The sequence below is a fragment of the Panthera uncia genome, chromosome X (assembly GCF_023721935.1).
Source record: "Panthera uncia isolate 11264 chromosome X, Puncia_PCG_1.0, whole genome shotgun sequence".
Lineage (NCBI taxonomy): Eukaryota > Metazoa > Chordata > Mammalia > Carnivora > Felidae > Panthera > Panthera uncia.
This window is the reverse complement of record NC_064817.1, coordinates 25488975-25513182: the sequence shown is the minus strand read 5'-3', so window position 1 is coordinate 25513182 and position 24208 is coordinate 25488975. Positions and strand designations below refer to the sequence as shown.

General features: G+C 45.1%; 1 protein-coding gene across 5 annotated transcripts in view; it reads left to right on the top strand.

Annotated features, from left to right (window-relative positions):
- The window catches only part of DMD (dystrophin), a 1998908-nt gene that overhangs the window by 1968696 nt on the left and 6004 nt on the right, over positions 1-24208 (top strand). For all 5 annotated transcript variants that reach the window (XM_049644566.1, XM_049644563.1, XM_049644565.1 and 2 more), the window contains one exon: positions 16547-16639. In XM_049644566.1, the coding sequence (XP_049500523.1) occupies positions 16547-16639 (93 nt within the window). The remainder of the gene's footprint in view (positions 1-16546; positions 16640-24208) is intronic.

Below are 24208 nucleotides of genomic sequence, written 5' to 3'. Positions count from 1 at the left end.
GAGGTTCACGTCATGAACCGCATCACCTACTGTCTGCTCCGTATAAGGCACGGTCATAAATGTCTTCGGCCTACAAAAATGAGTCACACGGGCCAGGGCCCCTCAAAGGGCCCGCCGTTCCGTTACTCAGAACAAGGCAACGTGGGACAGCCTGGCTGGCTCAGCCAGTTGAGCATCTGACTCTTGATTTTGGCTCGGGTCACAATCCCAAGGTCGTGGGGCCGAGCCCCTTGTCAGCTTCTGTGACGAGCCTGTCGGAGATTGCCTCCCTCCTCCTCTCTCCCCCCCTTTCTAGAGTAACGAAAGAAAATTGTAAAAAGGAATAAGGCCGTCTAGTCTTTAAGCTCCATTCATTGTGGAGGCCAGAAAAGGCTTTACCCTGAATTGCTTTCTGTGAACAGTTAGGAAGCGAGCACTCTTTGAAGAAGGAATGACGTTAAGTGAAAATGAAGACCTTGGGCCAAGGGCTCAGAACTCCTGTAGAGAAATCTGGTCCAAGCAGGAGGGCAGGAAATAATGCCACAGAGGAAGGCCGGGATCACAGTACAGTGACCTGAGTGTTGGGCAAAGGTGTTTGACTCCTACTGGTCAGTGTTGGAGAGCCACTGAAAATCCTGTTTCCCAGGTACGCAATGTCTCAAAAGATCTATTCTGGCAGCTGTCTCCGGCCCAGAGGAAAACTTTTATAGGTGGAAAGAGAGATCAAGAGGCAAACACAAAAGGCCAAGCTATGGGAGTTCAGAGTCTAGGCTTGGGAGACATCAGGGATGGGGGGGAAGACAGGACTGCGAGACTAGGATCTGAAAATACGGTGCCTGGGGCTCCAGGCCTGACTGGGAACCGAGCCGAGGCCACTTGGTTGGAAGAAGATAGTCATCCCTTTGGGGACATACTGTGAGAAACTGGCAGGTCCAAGTCATGTGCAGAAAGGAGTTGCAGTGCAGGTCCGTAACTGGCGTGAAAGGACGGGCTCGGGGATTTGATGGCGCCTTCCACAGAGTCGACAGCTGCAAGGCGTGAGCTGAGAAGCTGGTCACGAAGGTGCCGGGATCCGGCGTCTGGAGGCAGACCTCCATTTGGGTGACGGGGTAGTGAAGGAGTGGCAAGCAGGTAGGGGGAAGATGCGGGCACAAGGTCAAACGCAGAAAACAAATTACAGCGCGTTGCACCACGTAAATGCACGAGCCACTTCTGAGAAAGCATTTGCAGCCGAGACGAGGGAAGTTGGAGGATTTCTGTCTCTTCAGGGAAGTAAAGGACTGGGTCATCTCGAAGACGAGGGAGGCTTAAGCAAAGCGAAGACGCTCATGAAACGTGACTAAGTAACAACAAGGACTGGAGTAGAAGATGAATTTGTTGAGGACAGGGTCTAGTGTTTTTCAGCAGTGTTCTCTGCTAGGACGGGGTTCGAAGAAAACTGGAGGGCATGAGACATAAATGACGGTAGACGGTCACCAGCCATCTGCCTGTTGGATTTTCCTGCCCTGCTAGACTTCGACATGCCAGGGGGCGGGTCGTGAAGGCCCCAAATACTTGCTCTGTCCCCTTCCTTTCTCCTTCTCTCTCAAGGCACAGCATGAGGCAGACCCCGTGTTTTCTGTTTCCTTGTCCCTGGGCCGAGACTGGTTATACTTGACCCTCTCGATCTTACCTCCGGGAAGGGAAGAGACGCGTGTTCTCCCTGATCCCTCACCCGTAGACCTCTGGTATCCTGGTGTGTTGACGAATTCATTTTAGACTTCATTTATACTGAAGATGTTCCATAGATGAGCATATAGAGAGGCCAAGTGCCCAACCAAAATTGGTGGGACGGACAGGAAGAGTGAAGGATGTGAGTTCTGTGGTGCTCAGGGACCGTGGTCTGGGAAATTGGAAAGTTGGACATGATGAAGGTAAAATGCTTTCAAGCCCTGCCCATGTGAGCGGCTGCTACATGGAGACCATTGAGGGCTGCTTTTCATGGGTTTGAGGAGACCCGGATTGTTGGGCTCTTCAGACGGTAGTGAGGTTCTTAGGAATAGAGGAAGGAAGATGAGGGCACTGAAGAGGGCAGTGGACACCAATCTGATGAATTTTAAGACCTTCAAGCAGTGGGCAGAGTCCTGTGTTCCTCCAGAGAAGTCAAATCGTAGGAAAGCCAGGTTCCAGTGCTTCTGTGAAGGAAGAGAAGGTGTGGGAAACACTCTTCCTGGCTTTATCGCACCCCCGGGGATGCAGGGCGGTGTCGGCATCGGATTCCCTGTCTCCCCGTGAGATCTGAATACAACTAACGGGCTGTTGCGACCGAAAGTGATAGCTCAGCCCATGAACAAATAGATGCCTTTGAAAAGTCTGGGGCGCCTGGGTGGCGCAGTCGGTTAAGCGTCCGACTTCAGCCAGGTCACGATCTCGCAGTCTGTGAGTTCGAGCCCCGCGTCAGGCTCTGGGCTGATGGCTCCGAGCCTGGAGCCTGCTTCCGATTCTGTGTCTCCCTCTCTCTCTGCCCCTCCCCCGTTCATGCTCTGTCTCTCTCTGTCCCAAAAATAAATAAAAAACGTTAAAAAAAAAATTTAAAAAAAAAAAAAAAAAAAGAAAAGTCTGTAAACTCCAAAAGCAACAGAGGTCGTGGGCTTTCCGTGTTATTTCCCGCTGCAGGATTTCCCCTTCCTTGGAAGTCATAAGCAAAGCATGTGAAACTGAGTTGCATATTTTCAACAAGTGAGATTCAGACCCCTGGGTGCTCAGGAGCATTAATCATCGAGGCCTGTCATCACTGGCACAGAGGCAGTGTGTCCAAAAAGCACCCAAATGACAGGACCCGTCAGGTTGTGGTCCTGACGATTTGGAGAGCCGAGACGGTTGGGGCAGAAGAGCCGTACGTGGTGCATTTTGGCTATCTGGCTAGTGTCAGGTGGACTGGCTGTGTTTTTGGGGTTTGTCCAGCTCTGTAACCATCTTCTCGAAGGCTGCATGCGAGTATGTGAGTGAGTGCAGCCCGATTCTTTCTGCTTTGAGTGTCCGAGCAGCGATCAGGCTGGGAGTTGCAGAACCACGCTGCATTCTTTACAGAGAGTCTCCCGGTGACTTTTTAACGTGTCGTCCCAGGCGACCTAATGAGTTAGAGTGCTTCCGGCAACCACCAGGTACTCAGCACTGTGAAGTCTCTGCATACCCTATGTGGCTTCCCGTACGTTCTGTGACGGGGACAACATCACGAAGCTTACATTGTGTTGGAAGAGACAAATTAGCAAAGTCTACCTTCTTTGGGCTTTCGTGAACTACACATACAGGGGTCTGTGACTTAGCGACAAGTCCTAATTGCTGACTACCCCTTACCTTCTTCCCACTTTTTCATCTAATTTGGGTAAAGAGGTTCCCTAGCTTCTTATTCCGAGTCATTTCAAACTGTGGCAGAATTGGAGTTAATTGAACATGTTGCCACATTTGCTTTCTGCGTGTGTATACACCTCTGTGTGCATACTGTGTACGTTCACAGTGTAAGTGCCTATTATATGTGTGCAGAGTCTGTTGGTTTGTATATTTAACTGGCGCATTTAATAATTACATTCCACACATAATGACACTTCGCCACCTATCTTCTAAGACTAAAGGTCCTCTCTTACAGAATTATCACACAGGAGGGGGTGCCTGGGTGGCTCAGCCAGTTAAGCATCCGACTTCGGCCAAGGTCATGATCTCCCGGTTTGTGAGTTTGAGCCCCACATCGGGCTGTGCTCCGATAGCTCAGAGCCTGCTTCCAATCCTCTGTCTCTTTCTCCCTCTGGCCCTCCCCTGCTCGCCCCGGCACTCGCTCCCTCTCACAAAGAGACGTTAAAAATTGTTTTAACTAAAGAATTGTCACACAGGAAATTAACACTGATACAATAGTATACGTAACTGAAATTGAAATAGCCCCAGTTCTGCCGGGAATATTCTTTATAGCTTTCTATTTTTTTTCATTCAGCATCCAGTGAAGGGTCACATTTGCACTTAGTTCTCATTTCGTTCTAGTCACCTATGATCTAGAACACTCCCCAGTGTTCCTTTCTTCCTTTACCTACCTTCTTTTGATTTTTTTCACTTTCTGTAAGTGTTACACCACGAAATGCACACATGTATATGTCTGGATGAGTTTGGACATATGCGTCGGCCCCTATCCCAACCACAAACAAGGTCCTAAATATGTTGCCCGCCTCCATAAATCAACCCTCTCCTACCTTGTCTAGCCGAGCCCCGTCTACGCAAGAAGCATTCGCTTTAGAAAGCAAGCACAACACATCCTTGTGTAGACAGAGAAACAATCCACATACTTAACAGGTTTACTTGGGAGGTTCCGGTTAAAGATGGCGATAGCAGAGTCCTGAAATTACCTCCTCCCACAGACATACCAAATCTATAACTGCATACGGAACAATTCCCTCTGAAAGAAACCCAGCACATGTCAGTGACTCCTACACATTGCAGACAAACGGCGGGGGGGAAAAACACCCCCCGTTGAAACAGGTAGGAGAGGCTGAGACACAACGCAATGCCGTCATAAACTCCAGCCCCCGTGTGGCAACACGCAACTGGAAAGGAGCTCACAGCTTTCCCGGGGAGAGCTCTGAAGCTCGCATCTGATGCCCCAGCTTTCCAGACTCCTGCCTGAGAGATGGGCCCCCAGAACATGTGGCTTTCAATTCAACAAGATAGCCGAGGGCTCACGCGGACTCACCATGGCTAACCCCTCGGGGCTCCGCGCAGGGGCGACAGAGTAAAATACACCCACTCAGTCTTCAGAGAGGCCGCCTAATTTATCACAACAGCTTCAGCCTGAGGAGTAGGCTTCTAATTTAACACACACACAGGGGCCACCTGAAATACTCCCCAGCGAACGTGGAGGCTGGCGGTTACCATCTTGCTGCCCTCCCGCCTCCTCCCTCCAGGTCACGTGCGATCTCTTGGTTTTCAAGGCTGCCACCCGGGAGACACAGAGCTTGATCATCCGGATTCAGTGGCCAGTAGGGCTTGTGTTCACAGGTTCGGTGGGATGGTGGCCAACAAAAAAATGTAAACGGCTCTTCCTCGGGGCTCAGAGCACAGGGAACCAACACTCCCTCCCACCTCCCAGCCTTGCCCTGAACAAAGGAGATCCGCAGGCTTGAAAAGCTGCTGGCTCCGATCCTGCCCTTTGGCACACTGACAGGTCTTGGCTTGCCCTCAATCACTGGGTGCCACTAAGAACCAAGAAAGCTGCTTGGACAAACACAAATGTTTGAGAGACAACCAAGAGCTAGGGCAGAGTTGAAAGAGAAGATTCGTCTACAAGAATTTTAAACCAGTCCAAGACTGGGAGAGGTGGCTGTTTTATCCGGTGCATAGAAACCGACACAGACTGTCAAGGAAAATGAAAGGGGATATGTTGCCAATCAAAGAACAAAACAAAACCTCAAAAAAGATGTTAATGAAATGGACATGAGTGACTTTACTGATAGAGTTCAAAACGATGGTCCTAGTGATGCTCATCACGGTCTCGGGAGCAATGCACCTAAGGTGAAAACTTCACCAAAGACAAAGAAAATAGAAGACAGTACCCAGTTGAAACCACGAAGCTGAAGAATACAATAATTGAGCTGAAAAATACTTGAGAGGGGTTCAGTAACAGATGACATATACTCAAAGAATGGATGAGCAGTCCCAGACAGGACAGTAGAATCCATCCATCAGAAGAGCAAAGACTGAAAATGGCCTAAGAGACTTCTAGAATACAATCAAGCTGACAAATATTCACATTAGAGGGGTCTCAGAGGAGCAGAGAGAGAAAGAAAGGGTCAAAAAACTTTCCTAACTTGAGCAAGGAAACAGACCTCCAGATCCGGGAGCCCAGAGAGTTCCAAGTAAGAGGAATTAAGAGACACACACCCAGACACGTTATAATTAAATTGTCAGAAGATACAGACAAGGAGAGAATCTTAAGCAGCCAAGAAAATGTGTGAAGTACAAGGGAACCCATATAAGACTATCAGATTTGTCAGCACAAACTCTGCAGGTCAGAATGGAGTTTAATGATATATTCCAAGTGTTGAAAGAAGAAAACTGCCATCCACAATACTCTATTCGGCAAAACTGTCCTGCAGAAGTAAAGCAAAGATAGAAGAGTTTTCCACACAAGCTGATGGAATTCACACCACTCGGCCAGTCTTACAAGAGAGGCCAGAGGGGCTTCTTTAAGCTCAAAGGGCACTAATTAGTGACAGGAACATATATGAAAATATAAACCTTACTGGTAAAGGTAAATACATCATTACATTCAGAATAATGCTGTAATGGTGGTAGGTTAATCGCTTAGAAATTTCATATGAACGTTAAAAGGCAAAAGTAGTAAAAATAATGATTCATTAATGGATGCACTAGATAAAAAGATATAAATTGTGTCATCAAAAGTGTAAAATGTTGAGAGAGGAGTAAAAATGGAGATTTTTTTTTGTTTTTGTTTTTTTTATTTTTTTATTTATTTTTGAGACAGAGACAGAGCATCAACAGGGGAGGGGAGGAGAGAGAGAGAGAGGGAGACACAGAATCCGAAGCAGGCCCCAGGCTCTAAGCTGTCAGCACAGAGCCTGACACGGGGCTTGAACTCACGAACCACTAGATCATGACCTGAGCCGAAGTCGGACGCCCATCCGACTGAGCCACCCAGGCGCCCCAAAAATGGAGAGTTCTAGAATGCATTCAAACTAAGTTGTTACCAACTTTAAACAGACTATTACACATAGATTGTATATAAGCCTCATGGTAACCACAACACAAAAACTTTTGGTAGACACATAAAAGATAAACAAATCAAGGCACATGACGACAGAAGATCAAATCACAGAGGAAGAGAGCAAGAGAACAAAGGAAATACAAAATAGCCAGAAAACAATTATGAAAGTGCATACCTATGAAAAATTATTTACGTTTCTTTCTCTTGCGAGAGAGAATCCCAAGCAGCCTGTGCACTGCCAGCGCAGAGCCCGATGTGGAGCTCGAACCCATGAAGCCATGGGATCGTGACCTAAGCTAAAGCCAAGAGTTGGAGGCTTGACTGAGCCACCCAGGTGCCCCTGAGATATTACTTTAAATGAAAACAGACTGAAACCTACAATCTAAAAAGCCCCACCCAGGACTCCAGTGTGCTAACTCACAGAAGACTGAAAAGGACCAGCACCTTGTGATTTCACTCAGATGTGGACTCTGAAAGACACAATAAATGAACAAACAAGAAGAGTCAGAGTCAGACCGATAAATACAGAGAACAACCTGATGGCTGCCAGAGGGGACAGCGGTAAAGGATGGGGCAAGATGGGTGAAGGTGAGTGGGAAATAACAGTCTTCCGGTTATGGGATGATTGAGTCAAGGAATAAAAGGCACAGCACAGGGAATGTAGTCAATGATAGCATTGTATGGTGACAGATGGGAGCTACACTTGTGAGCACAGCGTAAGGTATAGAGAAGTTCAGTGACTAATGTGACATTGCATATCAACTCTACCCGAAATTTTTAGGAACTCCCATCTACGTGCTGCCTATAAGAGACTCACTTCACATACCAGGACACATGCAGACTGAAAGTAAAGGGATGGAGAAGGATATTCCATGGAAATGGAACCAAAACAAAGCTGGGATGGCTTTACTTCCATCAGACACAATAGGCTTAAAAACAGAGACTGTCACAAGAGACACACAAAAAAAGGCACTAGGTATTAAGGGGACAGTCCAATAAGGATATGACATTTGTATGTATTTTTGAACCCAACATAGAAGCACTAGAATATATACAGCAAATGTTAACAGACCTAAAGGGAGAAATTGACAGTAATACAGTAAGAGTAGGGGACGTTAATATTCCCCTCTTTATTAATGGATAAATCATACAGACAGAAAATCAGTACGCAAACACTGGACTTAACGGATAACTTAGATACCCAGAAACAGAATATACATTCTTAAAGCATAATTGGAACCATCTCCAGGATAGATCCTAGGTTAGAGGCCACCAAACAAGTGTTAGTAAGTTTAAGAAGATTGAAATCAAGCATCTTTTCTGACCACAATGGTCTGAAACTAGAAATCAGTTACAAGAAGAAAACTAGACAATTCCCAAAGAGGTGATTAAACAACATGCTCCTCAACAACCAGTGGGTCAAAGAGAAATCAAAAGAGAAATTTAAAAAATACCTTGAGACAAATGAAAGGGGAAACAACATACCAAAATGTATGGGACACAGCAAAAGTAGTTCAAAGAGGGAGTTCACGGTGATAAATACGTACGCCATGACACCAGAGAAGTCTCAAACAACCTAACTTTACAGTTCACGGAAGTAGAAAAAGAAGAACACAGTCCAAAGTTAAGAGAAGGAAGGAAATAAAGATCAGAGTGGAAATAAAGGGAATAGCATCAAAGAAAGGCAAGATCAATGACACTAAGAGCTCAGTTTTTGAAAAGATAAAAATAGACAAACGTTTAGCTACACTCACCAAAAGAAAAGGAGTCAAAATTAGAAATCAAAGAGGAGATGTAATAGGTGATGGGGATTAAGGAGTTTACTTATGATGATGAGCATCACCGATGTATGGAATTGTTGAATCACTATATTGAACACCTGAAACTAACATAACACTGTATGTGTACTGGAATTTAAAATTAAAACAAGAAAAGGAGATAATAAAACAGATTGTCCGAAATACAAAGGATCGTAAGACACGCTTAAAAACAATTATACGCCCACTACCTCGACAACCTCGAAGAGATGGATGGATAAATTTCTAGAATACCGCAACCTACAAAGACTGGGTCATGAAGAAATACAAGATTTGGCAAGACCCGTTATTAATAAGGAGGTTGAATTGGTAATCACAAACCCTCCAACCGACAAAAGTCCAGGACCACATGGCTTCTCAGGTGAATTCTACCAAACATATAAAGAGTTCATATGTATCCTTTTCACACCTCCAAAAAACTCAAGAGGCGGGAACACTCCCAGACTCATTTTACGAGGGTAGCATTACCTTGCTACCACAACCGGACAAGGACACCACAAAAGAAGAAAATGATAGGCCAATATCCACGATAAAGACAGATGCAAAAACCTCGGCAAATGTTAGCCAAACAAATTCAACAATATAATACAAGGATCGTATACCACGATCCAGTGGGATTTATTCCAGGGATGCAAGAATGGTTCAACGTCTGCAAATCAATATGACACAACACAGCAATGCCACCGAGGATTAAAATCAGACGATCCTTTCAGTAGGGGAAGAAAAAGCATATGACAAAATTCAACATCCATCCATGATAAAAACTATCACCAAATGGGCATAGAGGGAATATATGTCAACATAATAGAGGCCATATGTCACAAGCCCACCGCCAACATCATGCTCCACAGTGAAAAACAAAGCTTTTCCTCCAGGACCGGGAACAACACAAGGGTGTCCACTCCCACTGCTTTGATTCAACATAGTATTGGAAGTTGTAGCCAGAACAATCACTGAAAAAAAAACAAAAACCAGCCATCCAAATCATAAAGGAGGGACAAAACTGACCCCAGTTTGCAATGTGTTTTATATAGAGAAAAGCCTAAAGACTCCACCCACTAATTTTTAGCGGGACTAATTTTTAGCAGGCACTCCACCCGCTAACTAATGATTAGTTAGCACTAATAATTGAATTCAGTAAAGTTGCAGGATACAAAATCAATATCCAGAAACCTGTTGTTTCTCTACACTAATAACAAGCTATCAGAAAGAGAAATTAAGACAACAACCCCATTTACATCAAAAAGTAAATACATAAAACACCTGGGAATACATTTAATGAAGGTGCTGAAAGACCTGTACAGTGAAAGCTATCAACCATCGATGGAAGAATGATGAAAGAAGATGCAAACAATGGAGAGCTATTTTATGCTCATGGGTTAGAAGAATATTGTTAAAATATCCATCCTACGTAAAGCATTTGAGTTAATGCAGTCCCTATCAAAATCCCAATGGTATTTTTCACAGAAACAGAACAATCCTAAAATAGGCATGGAACCACCAAAGACCCCCAATAGCCAAAGCAATCTTGACAAAGACCAAAGCTGGAGGCATGATGGTTCCTGATCTCAAACCATATTACCAAGCCATAATGGTCCAGACAATGTGGTATTGACATTTAAAATCAAACAGAAAGATCAACGCAACGGAGTAGAAAGCCCAGAAATGAACCCATGCATATATACTCAATTTATCTATGACAAAGGAGCCAAGGATATACAATGGGGAAAAGAAAGTCTCTTCAGTGAATGGTGTTGGGAAAACTGGATATCCGTAGGCAAAAGAATGAAGCTAGACTACTATCTTGTACCTTGCACAAAACCCAACTCGAAATGGGTTAAAGACTTGAACCTATGACCTGAAACAATACAAGTCTCAGGAGGTAAGCTCCTTGCCATCTGCCTCAGCAAGGACTTTTTAGATTTAGCACCACAAGCACAGTTAAGCAAAAGCAAACAAGTAGGACTACATTCAACTGAAAACCTTCTGCACAGCAGAAGACACCATCAACGAAAAAGGCAACCTATGGAATGGAACAAGATATTTGCAAATCCTTTATCTGATAAGAGATTATCATCCAAAATATATGAACTCCTACAACTCAATAGAAAAGAAAATCTGATTTTCAAATAGGCAGAAGAGCTAAATAGACATTTTCCAATGTTTATGTCCAACAGGTACATGCTTCCTGCTCTCAAATAGATGGCCAAAAGGTACATGAAAAAGTGCTGAACATCACTCATGTCCAGGGAAAGACAAGTCAAAATCATAATGAGATTTCACCTCACACCTGGTGGAATGGCTGTTATCAAAAAGACCAGAGATAACAAGTGTTGGTAAGGATGTGGAGCAAAGGGAATTCTTGGGCATTGTGGCAGGAATGCAAACTGGTGCAGCCACTATGGAAAACAGTATGGAGGTTCCTCAAAAATTTAGAAGTTCAAGTACTACATGATCCAGTAATTCCAGTTCTGGGTATTTATCTGAAGGAAGCATAATCACGATCTCAAAAAAATATCTGAACCACAGTGTTCACTGCAGCATCAGTTATAATAGCCAAGACATGGCATCAACCTTCATGTCCAATGACCGATAAAGAAAATGTAATGTGTGTGTGTGTGTATTCAATGAAAATTAAACCATCAAAGAGACTAAAATCCTGCCATTTGTGACAACATGGATGGACCTTGCAGGCATGATGCTAACTACACTCAGTTAGAAAACGATAAATACATGATCTCACTTATATGTGAACTCTAAAGGAAAGGAAACTCCTAGATACACAGAACCAGATGAGTGATGGCCATAGGCAGGGTTGGGAGAAATGAGTGAAGGTGGTCAAAAGGTAGAGGGGCGCCTGGGTGGCTCAGTCGGTTGAGCGTCCGACTTCGGCTCAGGTCACGATCTCGCGGTCCGTGAGTTCGGGCCCAGAGCCTGGAGCCTGCTTCCGATTCTGTGTCTCCCTCTCTCTCTGCCCCTCCCCCGTTCATGCTTTGTCTCTGTCTCAAAAATAAATAAACGTTAAAAAAATTAAAAAAAAAAAAAGGTAGAAACTTCCGTCGATAAGATAAGTTTTGGCGATGTAACATACAGCATAGAGACAATTAACAATACTGTACTGTGCTGTATAATTGAAAAGTGGCTAAGTGAGTAAATCTTAAAAAGTTCTTGTCACAAGACAAAATGTGTAGGTATTTTGGCGACCAATGTTACAGTCATCAATTTGCAATATATACATATTTCAAATCATTATGTTGTACACCTAAAAAAATAAATTGAATATTGGCTCTGAATGTCACTACTTTTCACTGTATCATTCACAGTGTGGAATGACCCCCTTCCATACTGACCAGCTAATCATTGGCATCATCATTAGACACCAGAATATATTTTAAAACCTGTACAAAGCAATTGTATTCAAAATTGAAACCAGGTACCCTAAAGCCTAATTTAAAAAGCCATCGGAGAAAGGCAGTAAAGATAGAAGTAATAAGGCAATCATACATCGAGTTGGAAACTGGTTCAAGACATAACGTGATTTACATTAGTAATCTAAAGAAAAATAATGGTGGGCGTAGTTGTTTGTATACAGCCCCCCTTTTAAGAGAAAATCTAGCACACTGTTCCTATTTGATACAGAGAAAGCAGTTGGCTTAGGTATCATCAAAATCACAGATAAAAGGATTTGCAGATCTTTTCAGCATAGGCTACATAGGTTCTGGCTGGTCGCCTTTTTTTTCTTTAATGTTTAATTTTGAGAGCGCACAAGCAGGGGAGGGACAGAGAAAGAGGGAGACAGAATCTGAAGCAGGCTCCACACATTAGCACAGAGCCCGGCATGGGGCTTACACCCACAAACTGTGAGATCATGACCTGAGCCCAAGTCAGGGATGCTCAAATGACTGAACCGCCCTGGCCGAAGTCGCTTTTTAGCAAGTAGAACCATGATCATTTCAGTCGAGCAAAGGGAATTGGGTCACATGGGCTATCACGCCTTCAAGTAAAGCCTAAAACCATGGTGAGTGTCAGAATTTAAACAACATTTTGTCCATAGCAAACCAACTTTACCCTGTCTTATTTTGGTGCGTTCGTTTTTTTTGTAAATGTATCAGTCATTTTGTTGGACCACCTTCAGACAGGCTATGGAGGCTATAGCTAATAATTCAGAAAGGATTTTGTTTTACATGTTTGTGGGAATCAGAGTGGAGTAGACTCTACTTGAATCATTGTTAAAGCACTTTCATTAACTAAGTATGGAATCCATTGACCATTAACAATATGCTGTTTGAGCAGGCAGTGAAACAGTATAATAGGATTAAAGGCTGGCCAAATTCCTAGGGTATACAGTTGGGACTTAATATTTTCTTGTTCAATAACTGGCTTTGGGGGGGGGGGAGGTGTGGGGTAAGGGAGAACCTGTGGTCACCGGTGTTATTTAACACATTTCTGGGTTGCCTGTGATAGCTACACATGAGTATGTGATTAGAAGATGTATAAATATTAGTAGCTTTCTGGTTTGATGTCTTACAACGGTATGTAGCAGTCACCTATTGCCGTGTGACAAAATAATTACAAAATTCTCAGGTTACATATTTCTCGTTCATGCGCCTCTTGGTTGGCTGGAGTTCTGCTGCAGCTCATCTAGGCTTGACTCCAAGTTGTAGGGTGGATTCAGGTCTGTCCCATCTCCCTCTCCTCCTTCCTGGATGAGTAGGCTCTCTGGGCTACTCCTTACAGGAGTAGCTGTCTCATGCGCTCCTTACAGGACATCGGCACAAGAGGACAAGCCCAACAACCCAAGGACGTTACAGAACTCCCCTTCTATCTGCCAACATTCCATTGGCCAAAGAAGGTCACGTGACCAAGTCCAAATTCCTGGGGCAGGGGAGCATGCTCCCCCGCCAGTACTCGGTCACTCCCTTCTGTCTACACTGACCTTCTTGCTGTTTGAGCAAGCCAGTCACACTCCCCTCTCAAAGTCTTTGTGTTTGCTTTCCTCTCTTGTATATCCACGGGTCATGCCCTCACGTGCTTACAGTTTTTGCCCGACTGCACCTCATCAACGAAGGCTTCCAAGATTCCCCTTTCTGAAGGTTCCCCACTCATCCTCTCTCGTGAAGGTTCCTCACCATGTGACATACCTACCTAACTTACTTGTTTAGACTGTGTACCTCCATATGAATGGGAGTTCCATGGATACAGGGCTTTTTTGTTGTTGACTGCTATCTCCCCAACACTCACAACAGCACCTGACATAGAGTTGGCTCTTGATAAATGTTAGTATAAATAAACTAATCTTGCCGTGTGGTCATCTGTATGGCTATTTTTTTAGACATTTAAAATCTGGCTCAGTATCAAAGAATCCAGTGGTGTCGCTCCAATTTCAGGTGTCATTGAGCAGTTTTCACTTTTCAGTATAATTGACACAGAAAATATTAGCCGTCAAGCATGTTTCAGCGTCGATTCAGCTCTACTCATGCACACACGTGAGAACTCTGATGTTGATTCTTAAAAGGAGTAGTTAAGCCCAGAGGACTTTTTACTTAGTGAGGCAGTCTTGAGCAACCAAGAAAACAAGATGATACTTTATTCGTGTATGTACTGTGCAGGATGTACGAGGCACTTGAAAAATATTGGAAGGGATACCTTCATCACTGTCCTGAAAGTTTTCCGTTAAAGCAAGCCAATTTTAGATTTGTACTTGGACACTCGGATGTGAAACTTACAGATAATAGTTCATCCGTAAAGATGAACCTGGTCGACACCATTAGGTTTATGCTTTAAACTTTGATCCCTGAAATAACTGAGGCAGACGAAGGCCTACCCCATCCCTCAACTGTATTTGAATCTTACCACACTACTATTCAGTTCCTGGAGCTCCAGGGTAATGTAATTCACCTGTCAGGCTGGTCATGCTTGCCTCTGTTGGTTCGGATTTATTCTGTAAGGCGTATTATGGCTCAAGCAGACGTACTGCCATTCAAAATGCCTCATGTTCCACAACTTGGCAAAATTTGCATCAGTAATGGGATGAAGACGTGCATTCACCTCTGCAGTTGTCGGGATTCTGTTCCTGCTGGCATCGTTCATTCATTCCACCCTCACCACATAATGGTAGTTTGAACTCTCAGGAAAAAAGAAATTAAAGGTGCTCTATTTCATTGTTTTCATTGCTAAACACATACATAGAAGGAAGTAGTGTGTGTGTGTGTGTGTGTGTGTGTGTGTGTGTGTGTGTAGATTGGTAGGTAGCTACCGTAACTTCTTTTTCTATCTTGTGATCTTAATTTTCACCACTTATTTCTTGTCCTTAGTATCTGAAAGAGGTTTTCTATGGTATATTACCATGAGACTCACAGAAGTAGAGGCTCTTTGTCTGTCCTGTGCCCCTAAGCTCTCCACTCTGACGTTGACGTACAGCCTTACATCCACCGGGATAGGACTCTGTCTTTGCGGTGAACATTGGGCCAAGGATTGTTTGAGCTTACACTTTAAAAAAAAAAAAAAAAAGGTGAAAACTTAGTAATGAATGCAGGATTATAATCGTAAATGAAGATCCCAGTGGCATAGACAAAAGGAGATAACAAGCGTGTTTACGTCACTAAATCGCCAGCTGTCCAGTCATTTCCAAGTCCGATGTGAACCTGAGGTTGTCCTTAAGCATCTTCATTACTGTTGATCTGGAAGCAAGGTCTTGCTTTAGATGCAAGTGACACTGTCCTGAACGAATAGAGCTTGAACTTAAGAACATCAGAAACTCAGTTTGCAGAGACTTTGAGAGTTGCAAGTAATTTTGTTCTCAGTGAAGAAATCTCTCCCTTGCTGCAAATGTCTGAGGTGCGTTCCTGTCAACCCATGAACCATCATCAGTAGAGACATACAGATCGACATCAGCTTCAAGAGGACTCCCTATCTCAGACGAGGACCGTCCATCCCTAATTCCTTTTTCTTCCAAAACATTCTTCTCCCTTCACGTAAACAGATTCTTAAAAATGAGAAGGAAAAAAAAAAACACACACACAATTTCCCCTTTAGAAGCCTCCAAAAACACGATGATGATAAAGCAGGCCCGTGTAACAAAGAGGAAAGGAACATTACTCCCCAGTATCCTCTGTATCCACGGTCCTTAGAATAGTAATATTTCACTCCCTACATAGGTCACTTGCAACTTTTATTTCTCCCTATTTCCTTGGACTTTAAAAGTACTTGAGTTTTATTTGTTACCTTTGGTTAAATGTCAAAGGAAAGAGTGGAGAAAACCCCTCTGTCTCCACTTCTTCCTTTCCTTCCTAAAGTGCAGGCAAAATGTCACGTTCTTAGTTCCTTTTGTCGAACAGGCACACTGCAAGGGTCTAATAATTTTTTCATTACAAAGGAAAACATTTCACCTTTATTAATGGGGCCTAAGAAACTTAGGTCGATTTTATCTTGGCTTCTAAACAGGTAAACCATTTCCTTCTCCCAAGACCAGAATATAGATCCCCGCGTGGAGTTCTTCCCTTGAAGAAGTCATTCCCCAATTATTCAGCTTGAGGGGTTATTTTTATTGATGTTATTTATGAGCAAATGGAAATGATTCTAAAATGACTTTTTAAACATTTTTAAAATTTTTTAAACAATGTTTTTATTTCTTTTTGGAAGAGAGACAGAGCACAAGCGGGGGAGGGGCAGAGAGGGAGGGAGACACAGCATCCGATGCAGGCTCTGAGCTATCAGCGTAGAGCCCAACGCGGGGCTCGAACCCACAAACCGGAAGATCACGACCTGAGTCAAAGTTGGACGCTTAACCGACGGAGCCATCCAGGCACCCCTTATTTTGTATTTTATAGTAATCTCTGCACCCAATCTGGGGTTCAAACTCATGACCCCGAGATCAAGAGTCACATGCTCTACCGAAGGAGCCCCCCAGGCACCCCGACTTTTTAAGTGGGACCGTGGGCTTTTTCTCAAAATGTCTGTTTTCCGTAAGCGTCACTGGCCATTATTTGTGCTTGCTTTCGTTAAGGCGAGGAAGACCTGCTCAGTCCTCCCCAGGACACAAGCACAGGGTTAGAGGAAGTGATGGAACAGCTCAACAACTCCTTCCCTAGTTCCAGAGGTAAGGCCCACGACGTGCAAGTAACTCACTCCTACTGGAATTAGACCCCTCGTTTCTGTACCCTAGCCCACGTATTTCCCGTGTTTAAGGAGGCACTTGCTGACAGAGTGCCAGTCTGGGGTCATTGTGCGAAGAGAATATTGTTGAGTGTCGAGTTCTGGTTTGGATGACTGAATTGACTGGTCTTGGATGCTGGTTGAATTCAAACACCGGTACAATAGCGTTGTCTCTAGAAATAAGACTATCAACTTACACGTTATCTTACTTGCTTTGCGCATTAGTCTGAAGCGTTAATTATGAGATAAGATAGCTTATTCTTAAGAGCAACGATGATGTGACTTTTACAAAGAAATTCATGCCCCGATGGCACCTTTGCCGGGGACACACAGTCGATACGCGCGATACGGTGAAATCCAGAACGGGCCTAGTATATGGTTGGGGGGAGGGGGGTCGGGGACTGTGACTTCCAATCTGATGCCCTTTATATTCAAAAATTGTATCTTACCCCATTTGTTAAATACAGGTACAGTGAACTCTTTGTATGCTACTTTGTTGTTGACTTCACTTTCCTAGGTAGAATACCATCTCTGTAAAGAAAGATGTTAATTCTATTAATGCCTTTATTTCTCAGCGTCACTTTGACCTTGCGTATTTTGCCCCTCCTATAAAAGCAGCATTCTACCCCCGCCAGATTTTCCCACTAGCCTGTAGGAGCTTCAGATGTCTTCCTTCATCCAAGGAGGTGCTTGGCTCCCATTGCTAGCATTTGGGAGTGTTTATTTTACTTTGACATAACATATTTTACTTTGACATATTTTGTGACATAAACCAGAGTCACCGACCCCCCTCCCTTCAATGAATAAAAACAATGGCTGTAGTCACCTGTAAGCAAGTAGATGGAACACCTCGACAAGCCAAAGCAGAGGACACGAGTCTCCATGGGCAGGGATCGGCATCCCTCGTGGGCAGCCCCGGAGGGAAGGGCAGCAGAGAATCTGGCTGTTTGTTCCTCTCCGTAAGGGCCACGAGGAGGGTATTTTGAGTCCTGTGTTTTTCTGATCTTTTTGTTCAGGGTCAGCCCCCGGTGGCCGGTTCCTAGCTCTTTGCTGTATGCGTGAACGTTGTACGGTGCACATTAAAAGCACTAATGTTCTGATGGAGCGTTGCTAAGGAACTGTTGGCGGAAGCTAATTTTAAATGTCTGCACCAGCCATCTTTTCCCTGCTGAGTGCCTCTGGTGTGTTGATTTTAACACCTAAAAATCTCAGCTGTCTTCCACCCACCCCCACCTCCATCTTGACTGTCTTAGCGGTCTTCTGTCCCTAGATGCCATGGTTCACGAGAAGACCACACGTTGGTGTGATGTCAATCACATGCTCTCCCTTTTATCCCGCCAGCTTTTACCGGCACCTAACTTTGGACCACTGGAGGTGTTAGGGATGCAAAGAAATGCCAGATCCCTCGCCCTCGAGGCGCTTACGGTCAACTGTGGACTTCCGAAGTTCACATTAAAGTATAGTATTACTGCCCTGACCTAGGGCTCTAGGACATGAGGGAATCCCAGAGGCACCCTTTTGGATAAGAGGGGTTAGCCTCAGGCGCAGCGAGGGTCTTTCTCAAGTTCACACAGCCAGAACTTTGGGCCCCACACGTAGCACACGTTTCGTTGACGCCGTCCTATCCCTTGAAGGTCACAGATGGCTTCCTCGTCCCAGACCCTTAAAATGAAAGCTCGCTTACCTGCTCTGTGGGAAGTTGGTGGCTGCTTCGTCGATGCCCTGGGCATCTCCTCCACATTTAAACTAGAGTCGAGTGGAGGCCATAGAAGGGCCCATGGCCCCGCTTCCCTTCAGGCAGCCTTTGTGTCCTGGGCCTGTGACCCATCCGAATTATCTTCAAGTCCTTTGCACACTCTCCCTGCATCCCCCCCTTTTGGTGCGTGAAGCTAGATACCACACGGGTATGGAAGAAGCCACCTGGAAGAGGGCAAATTTACCTCCTCCGATTTATGTGGCAGTTAGCACCTCTGACGTTAAATTTACTTCTGTGATGGTGATGTACTTCTGTGGAAACTTGGGGGAGCTTCAGGCCACCCCGATAGCGTTTACTCGCTTCGCGCTTAGAGAAGCCTACCTTCCACCGAGTGCTGACGTGAGTTCTCAGAGGATAAGGAGGCTTTGTCTGACCAGTTCCCTTAACTGAGTTCCTACCTAACGGTAGGCCGGTAGCCTGAGAGAAGTCATTTATTTTCCTGAGGAAAGCAATGAAGATCTGGCCGTTCTTTCTGCGATGCTGTTACCTTGACTTCTTTTCTTTCTTTTTTTTGCTACTTCCTGCCACGTTAGGCCTTACCACTGAGCCCCTACTATTGCGCACCCATTTCCAGCGTGTGGGGGCTCCTCTCACGGCACCAAGCAATTTGGACACCATCTGCCCAGAGAGAGCATCACATGCCACAAGTTTAGGGCTTCAGTCCCGCAAGACTGCCCTCCCCCTTCACCTGGGCTTCTGACCCGCTGTAGACTTAGGGGTTCCAGTGACCCACTTCTGGGGTGGTGGTACGGCGGCTCACACAACTCAGAAACGCTTCCTTCACTAGATCAGCGTGTATTACGAAAGGCCGGAAGTCCAGAACAGCCGGACGGGAGAGGTGCACGGGGTGAGGCGTGGGGCAAGGGTGTGGAGGTGCCGTGCTCTCTCGGGGTGCACTGCCCTCCCAGGACCTCCACTGTTCACCGACCCGAGAAGTTCTCCCTCCCCCTGGGTTTTTAGGGAGGCTTCATTCCGAAGGTGTGATTGATCACATCATTGGCCAGTGGTGAGGCAACTCGGTCTCCAGCACCCCCAGTTTCCCTCCCCGGAGGTCAGGGGGTAAGGCTCAAAGTTCCACCCCCCCTAAACCCGGGGTTGGCTTCCCTGGGACCCAGCCCCTACGTTTAGGTGTTTTCCTAGACTTGCCTCATTACTTCAGAGGAACTTTCAAAGGTCTTAGGAGCTCTGTGCCCTGAAAGGGAATTGAGACCTAATACGCATTTCTTCATTCTAAATCACAGTATCACAGCTTGTTTCCCTCAAGTTCAACTGGATAAAAAGTCTCATCATTAGAAAACTAGGATGGAAAATATATACCCGGTAGGTTTTAGTGGGCGCATCTTACCAGCTAGTAGGTACGTTGGGTTGATACCGAGAAGAGCATTTTGAGCCCTAACATCTCAGGATTACAGGCTCTCGTACGTGGAAAGGCCTCAGAGGGTCATTTGAGCACTTCTGATAACCACAGCAGTGGCTTTTGACCTTTTTGACCACTCTCCATAGTAAGAGAAACATTTCACATCTCCAACTGGATTAAGGATATAAGATACATTGGATGTGTGTATGTGTGTACAGAAACACATACGTATACACCATGTATATACGCCACAGATATATGTGTCTGGTCACATATACGTACGAAGATCAGCAAAGTTTCGTGAAGCACTGCTTCCTATACTACGTAGAACGCACACCGTGTCTCTGCTTTATTGATTCCAAAATCAAACGCTGGCTGCAACCCACTAAACTGATTTTCGGACGCAGTGGTTTAAAGAAGAGCGATCCAAGTGATCTCAGTTTTCCTTGCCCAGATGAACATCTTTTTTAAAAGAAAGTTACACTTATTGGAAACATTTTACCGTGGAAGTTTCTGCCAAGACCTTCCTGATAGCTTAGAGGACGCTGTACTTTTACTCTGAGTCGGCCACCCGTGTTCCCATTGCTGTGTTAGGATGAATGAAGTTCACGGTTGCTACAGCTGTTTCGGACAGCTGTCTGGGTAACTCGGGACAGATGCCGGAGCCAGAGGTCTGACATTTAGTGGAAATGCGCTGTTAACTACCACCTCGTGGTTTACTTAACCCTGCTAGATAATTGCCACCAGGGGAAAAGACTTTTTCAATAGAATAGTATGTTTTTCATAAATGTAACGTATATAGAGAGGGGAGTTGTTTTGCATTATCCCTTTACAGCTTTTTTGTTGCCGTGGGCCACAGTTTTGACTTCAGGCTCCAGTCTTAAGGTATCCACAAATCCTCAACCTCGCCTTCTCACCACAAGTACCCGGAAGCCCCAAGTGCCTTGCTCATGGCCACTCACCAAGTGAAATTAGGCTCCTGATCTTATCTCGCTGGCCTTGCTGAACTGTTACCCGAATTAATCAGGGGGTTACGTGCCCCTCCGGCTCGTGAAAAAACTGCTAGCCAGCACTGGCCTGCCTCCTAGCCAATAGAAATTTCAGGGCGTTCAAGGTGTGAACCCGTGCATGTTTAGCTTTGTGGTGATATCTTTCCTGATGAATCTCGGGATAGAGTTAGTTATTCACAACCACTTGAGGGATTTGAGCGGCTCAGTGTATATTAAACACAGAACGTTAGCCAATTTCTATCGGAACTCTCTATCTACCAATAAGACGTCCCTCCGTCTGTTAAGTATCTGTAGAAGTGGAATTCCACTGTAATAAAAATCGTTATCTACTATAAGACACTTTCTGATTCTCCACCATTATTCTATAGGAACAGTACATGGGTAGAATGAACAACAGACATCATTTAAAAATAAACAATTTCAGTGATTCGCCCCTATGTCTCTGAGCATCTCGCATCCTAACAAAAGCGTTTTTCCATGTATGTGCATTTACGGAAAAAATGCTTCCCTTGTCAGTGGTATGGGATTGGCGTCTCTAAAAATGGGGTGCCGCTCTATACTAGTTAACGAACGATAGGATTCGAGAGAAGCTCGTACTGCAATGAAGACAATTTACAGCACAGTTAACAGTGCTGTGCAGGCATTTCTGCTGCCTGCACAATCTCGTACCTGCTGACCCGTGTGCCGCGTTTTTACCCCCAACGTCCACGCCATCCTCTCATGTCACCCAGGCCTCCATAAAGCCCACACGCATTCTGTCAGATGCCTCTAAATTAGCAACCCAACAGCTTTACAAAACCTGCCATCTTCTCAAATTCAAGTCTTGTCTGTGGTTCTTTTATGCAAGAACAGCATAAAGACGGAAGCATTCATGTGCCCCCTTTCAGGCACCACTCTGTTTCCCTCTAGCTTCCGTGCATTTTGAGCCGTTAGCCCTTTATACCACGGGCCGACAAACTACAGGCTAGGAGCCAAACCTGGCCCACTCCCTGTTCTTCTAAATAAAGTTTTATTAGAACATAGCTATACCCCTTCACTTATGCTCTATCTATGGTTGCTTTCTCACTCCAAGGACGCAGTAGTTGCGGCAGAGTTGAACATTTGCTAAACAGACCGGGTGGCTTGCAAAGCCTAAAATATTCACCGTCTGGCCCCTGACACGCACAGCTTGCCGACCCCTGCCTTACACTGTTGCGGTCCATTCTAAGCTCATTACATACGCACAGTTAACACACTGCAGTGCTGGTCAACTTTCAGCTCAACAGAACCGTGCTTTTGGATGGACGTGTGTATTTGTGTCCACGTTCACCAGAGACCACACGTGCTTTAAGCCTGAAAGTATAGCCGTTTGAATCTTCTTTCGCTTGTGATAAAACAGGAACCCTAAAAAGGGGCTCGTTCTTCCTGAGCTTTTTAAAACAGTTGGTAAACTGAGATTACAAAGCTGAAGTTACCCCCAAAGTGGTAACGTCTTGGGATTCTGACCCTAAAGGATGAATCATCTCAAATTCATACTGCGGGAGGAAACTTGACTTCTCCAGACCCGACCGAGCCCTTTACTCAGACTCAGGACTTCCCCCAGTGTACTTCCTTTTACTCCTGATTCATTTCCTGACAACATATCACAGTGCCAGATGGACAGCCTAAGTGAAGCTCTTAGGAAACTCATTTCCGAAGAATGTATTTGTGAAATAAAACTTATCTGGCGCTTCTATTTATTATTTATTTTTACCGGTAGAGAATATTTTGAAGCGGTGCAGGCAGTTAGCCTGTATTTTGTCACTGGAGAAACTAGTCCACCGCAGTGGGAAACGTTATTTGTTTTAACTTTGTTTAAACAAAAAGCGGAACTTCCTTTTGTGCTGTGGGAATGAGCACATCGGGACCCAAGCGATGAGGGCGAGGGCGGATTGTGAAAGAGATTAGGATTGACGTAGCTCTGGAAGGTCCGTTGTACGTGAAACGTGGTTTCTGAAGAAGTGCCCGAAGCAAAACCCAAGTCATTTGCTGCATATTCGGTGATGACCCGCAGATACCAAGCTCTGAATATGGCTTGGCGTAGAATAAAGACAGGTAACCCTTATCACTCCAGGAACCATAATTACATTCTGAGACTAAATGCCGTTACTTTCTAACGGCACTCTTTCCTAAGGCTCTTTCGTTTTAGAAACAGACCCAAGTTACAAGCCAGTATAAGTTACCAGCCCTTGGGACGCAAGTTAAACGGTAATGGGCAAGGCCAAGTTGCCTAAAACACCAAAGAACTCTTGACCATGATCTCGTGGCTACCTTACTAATTCATTTCAGCCCGTCTTTATCAGATGCCCATAGTGTTGGGGTGCAGACGTTATTGGAGCTAGAGAGGACGGCTAAGCCACATGTGGGCCCTGCCCTCAAGGACTCACAGCCCTGTAGGGGAAGGGAATAAATTCTACCACCAGACAGTATAACCGTGAAATAGAAAGATTAGAAAACAAAAAACTTGCTCAAGGAGTCCAAAGCAATGGATAAGTCACTCATGCTGGGACTCTTTTGAACTATCAAGAAGGAAAGGAGGTTCTCCTCCCTCTCCTTTTTCCTGTCATCTGGTTTGGGCCTACCACTGGCAACACCCACTGCTGAGGAGCCAGTGCCCTTTTTTCTCTCTTCCCTGCTTTGAGGAACGTCCTGAATACCTTGGCCATGCTTACGTGGTCGAGCGTGCGGTTTTCATACTTGTAAGAAATCTTGGGAGTCACGTGGGAAAATTCAGAACGAAGGAAAAGAGGGAGGGAGGAAGGGACGGAGAGTCCTACTTAGAGAACCTGTAAATGCATACTAGAGGTTTTAGACCCTGACCTTGAATTTGGAACGATTTCTTTTGGAATAGAAGTTCCCTACTTCTTTGGTCTGCACGAGTAGTCCTCACATCGTTGTGGGGTGTTTCGGTCCTTGCGGCCCCTGAGCATGGTGGACCCCGGGGGAAAGGAGGTGACGTACTAGGGGTTCTCGTGGCTCTGTCCTACATTCTGGGATTTCACCTCAGACTGTCGCAAGATGTGTCTCGCTGCTCAAGTCGAAGTTTGAAAACCAGTATTTCACCCGAGGGCCCTCGTGGTCAGAGGAGATTCCAAGCCCAAGACCTGCTGGGTATGGTCAGAGGTCCCGAATTTTCTGTCCACTTATGGATATTATCATACAAGATTTTATCAGAACCTACTCTCCAAAACTAAGCATACCCAGGGAGGATTCCATAAAACAAACAAGGCGACTGGGTCTTTTGCCACTGACTCTCAAGGCGCCTGCTACCTGTCGAATTATGGGGAGGAAGTTGAAGGCTCATTCCCGGATCTGGCTCTGTGGCTTGCCCATTAGTGGGGCTCCTCTCCTTCCCCCCCCCCCCGCCCCCCC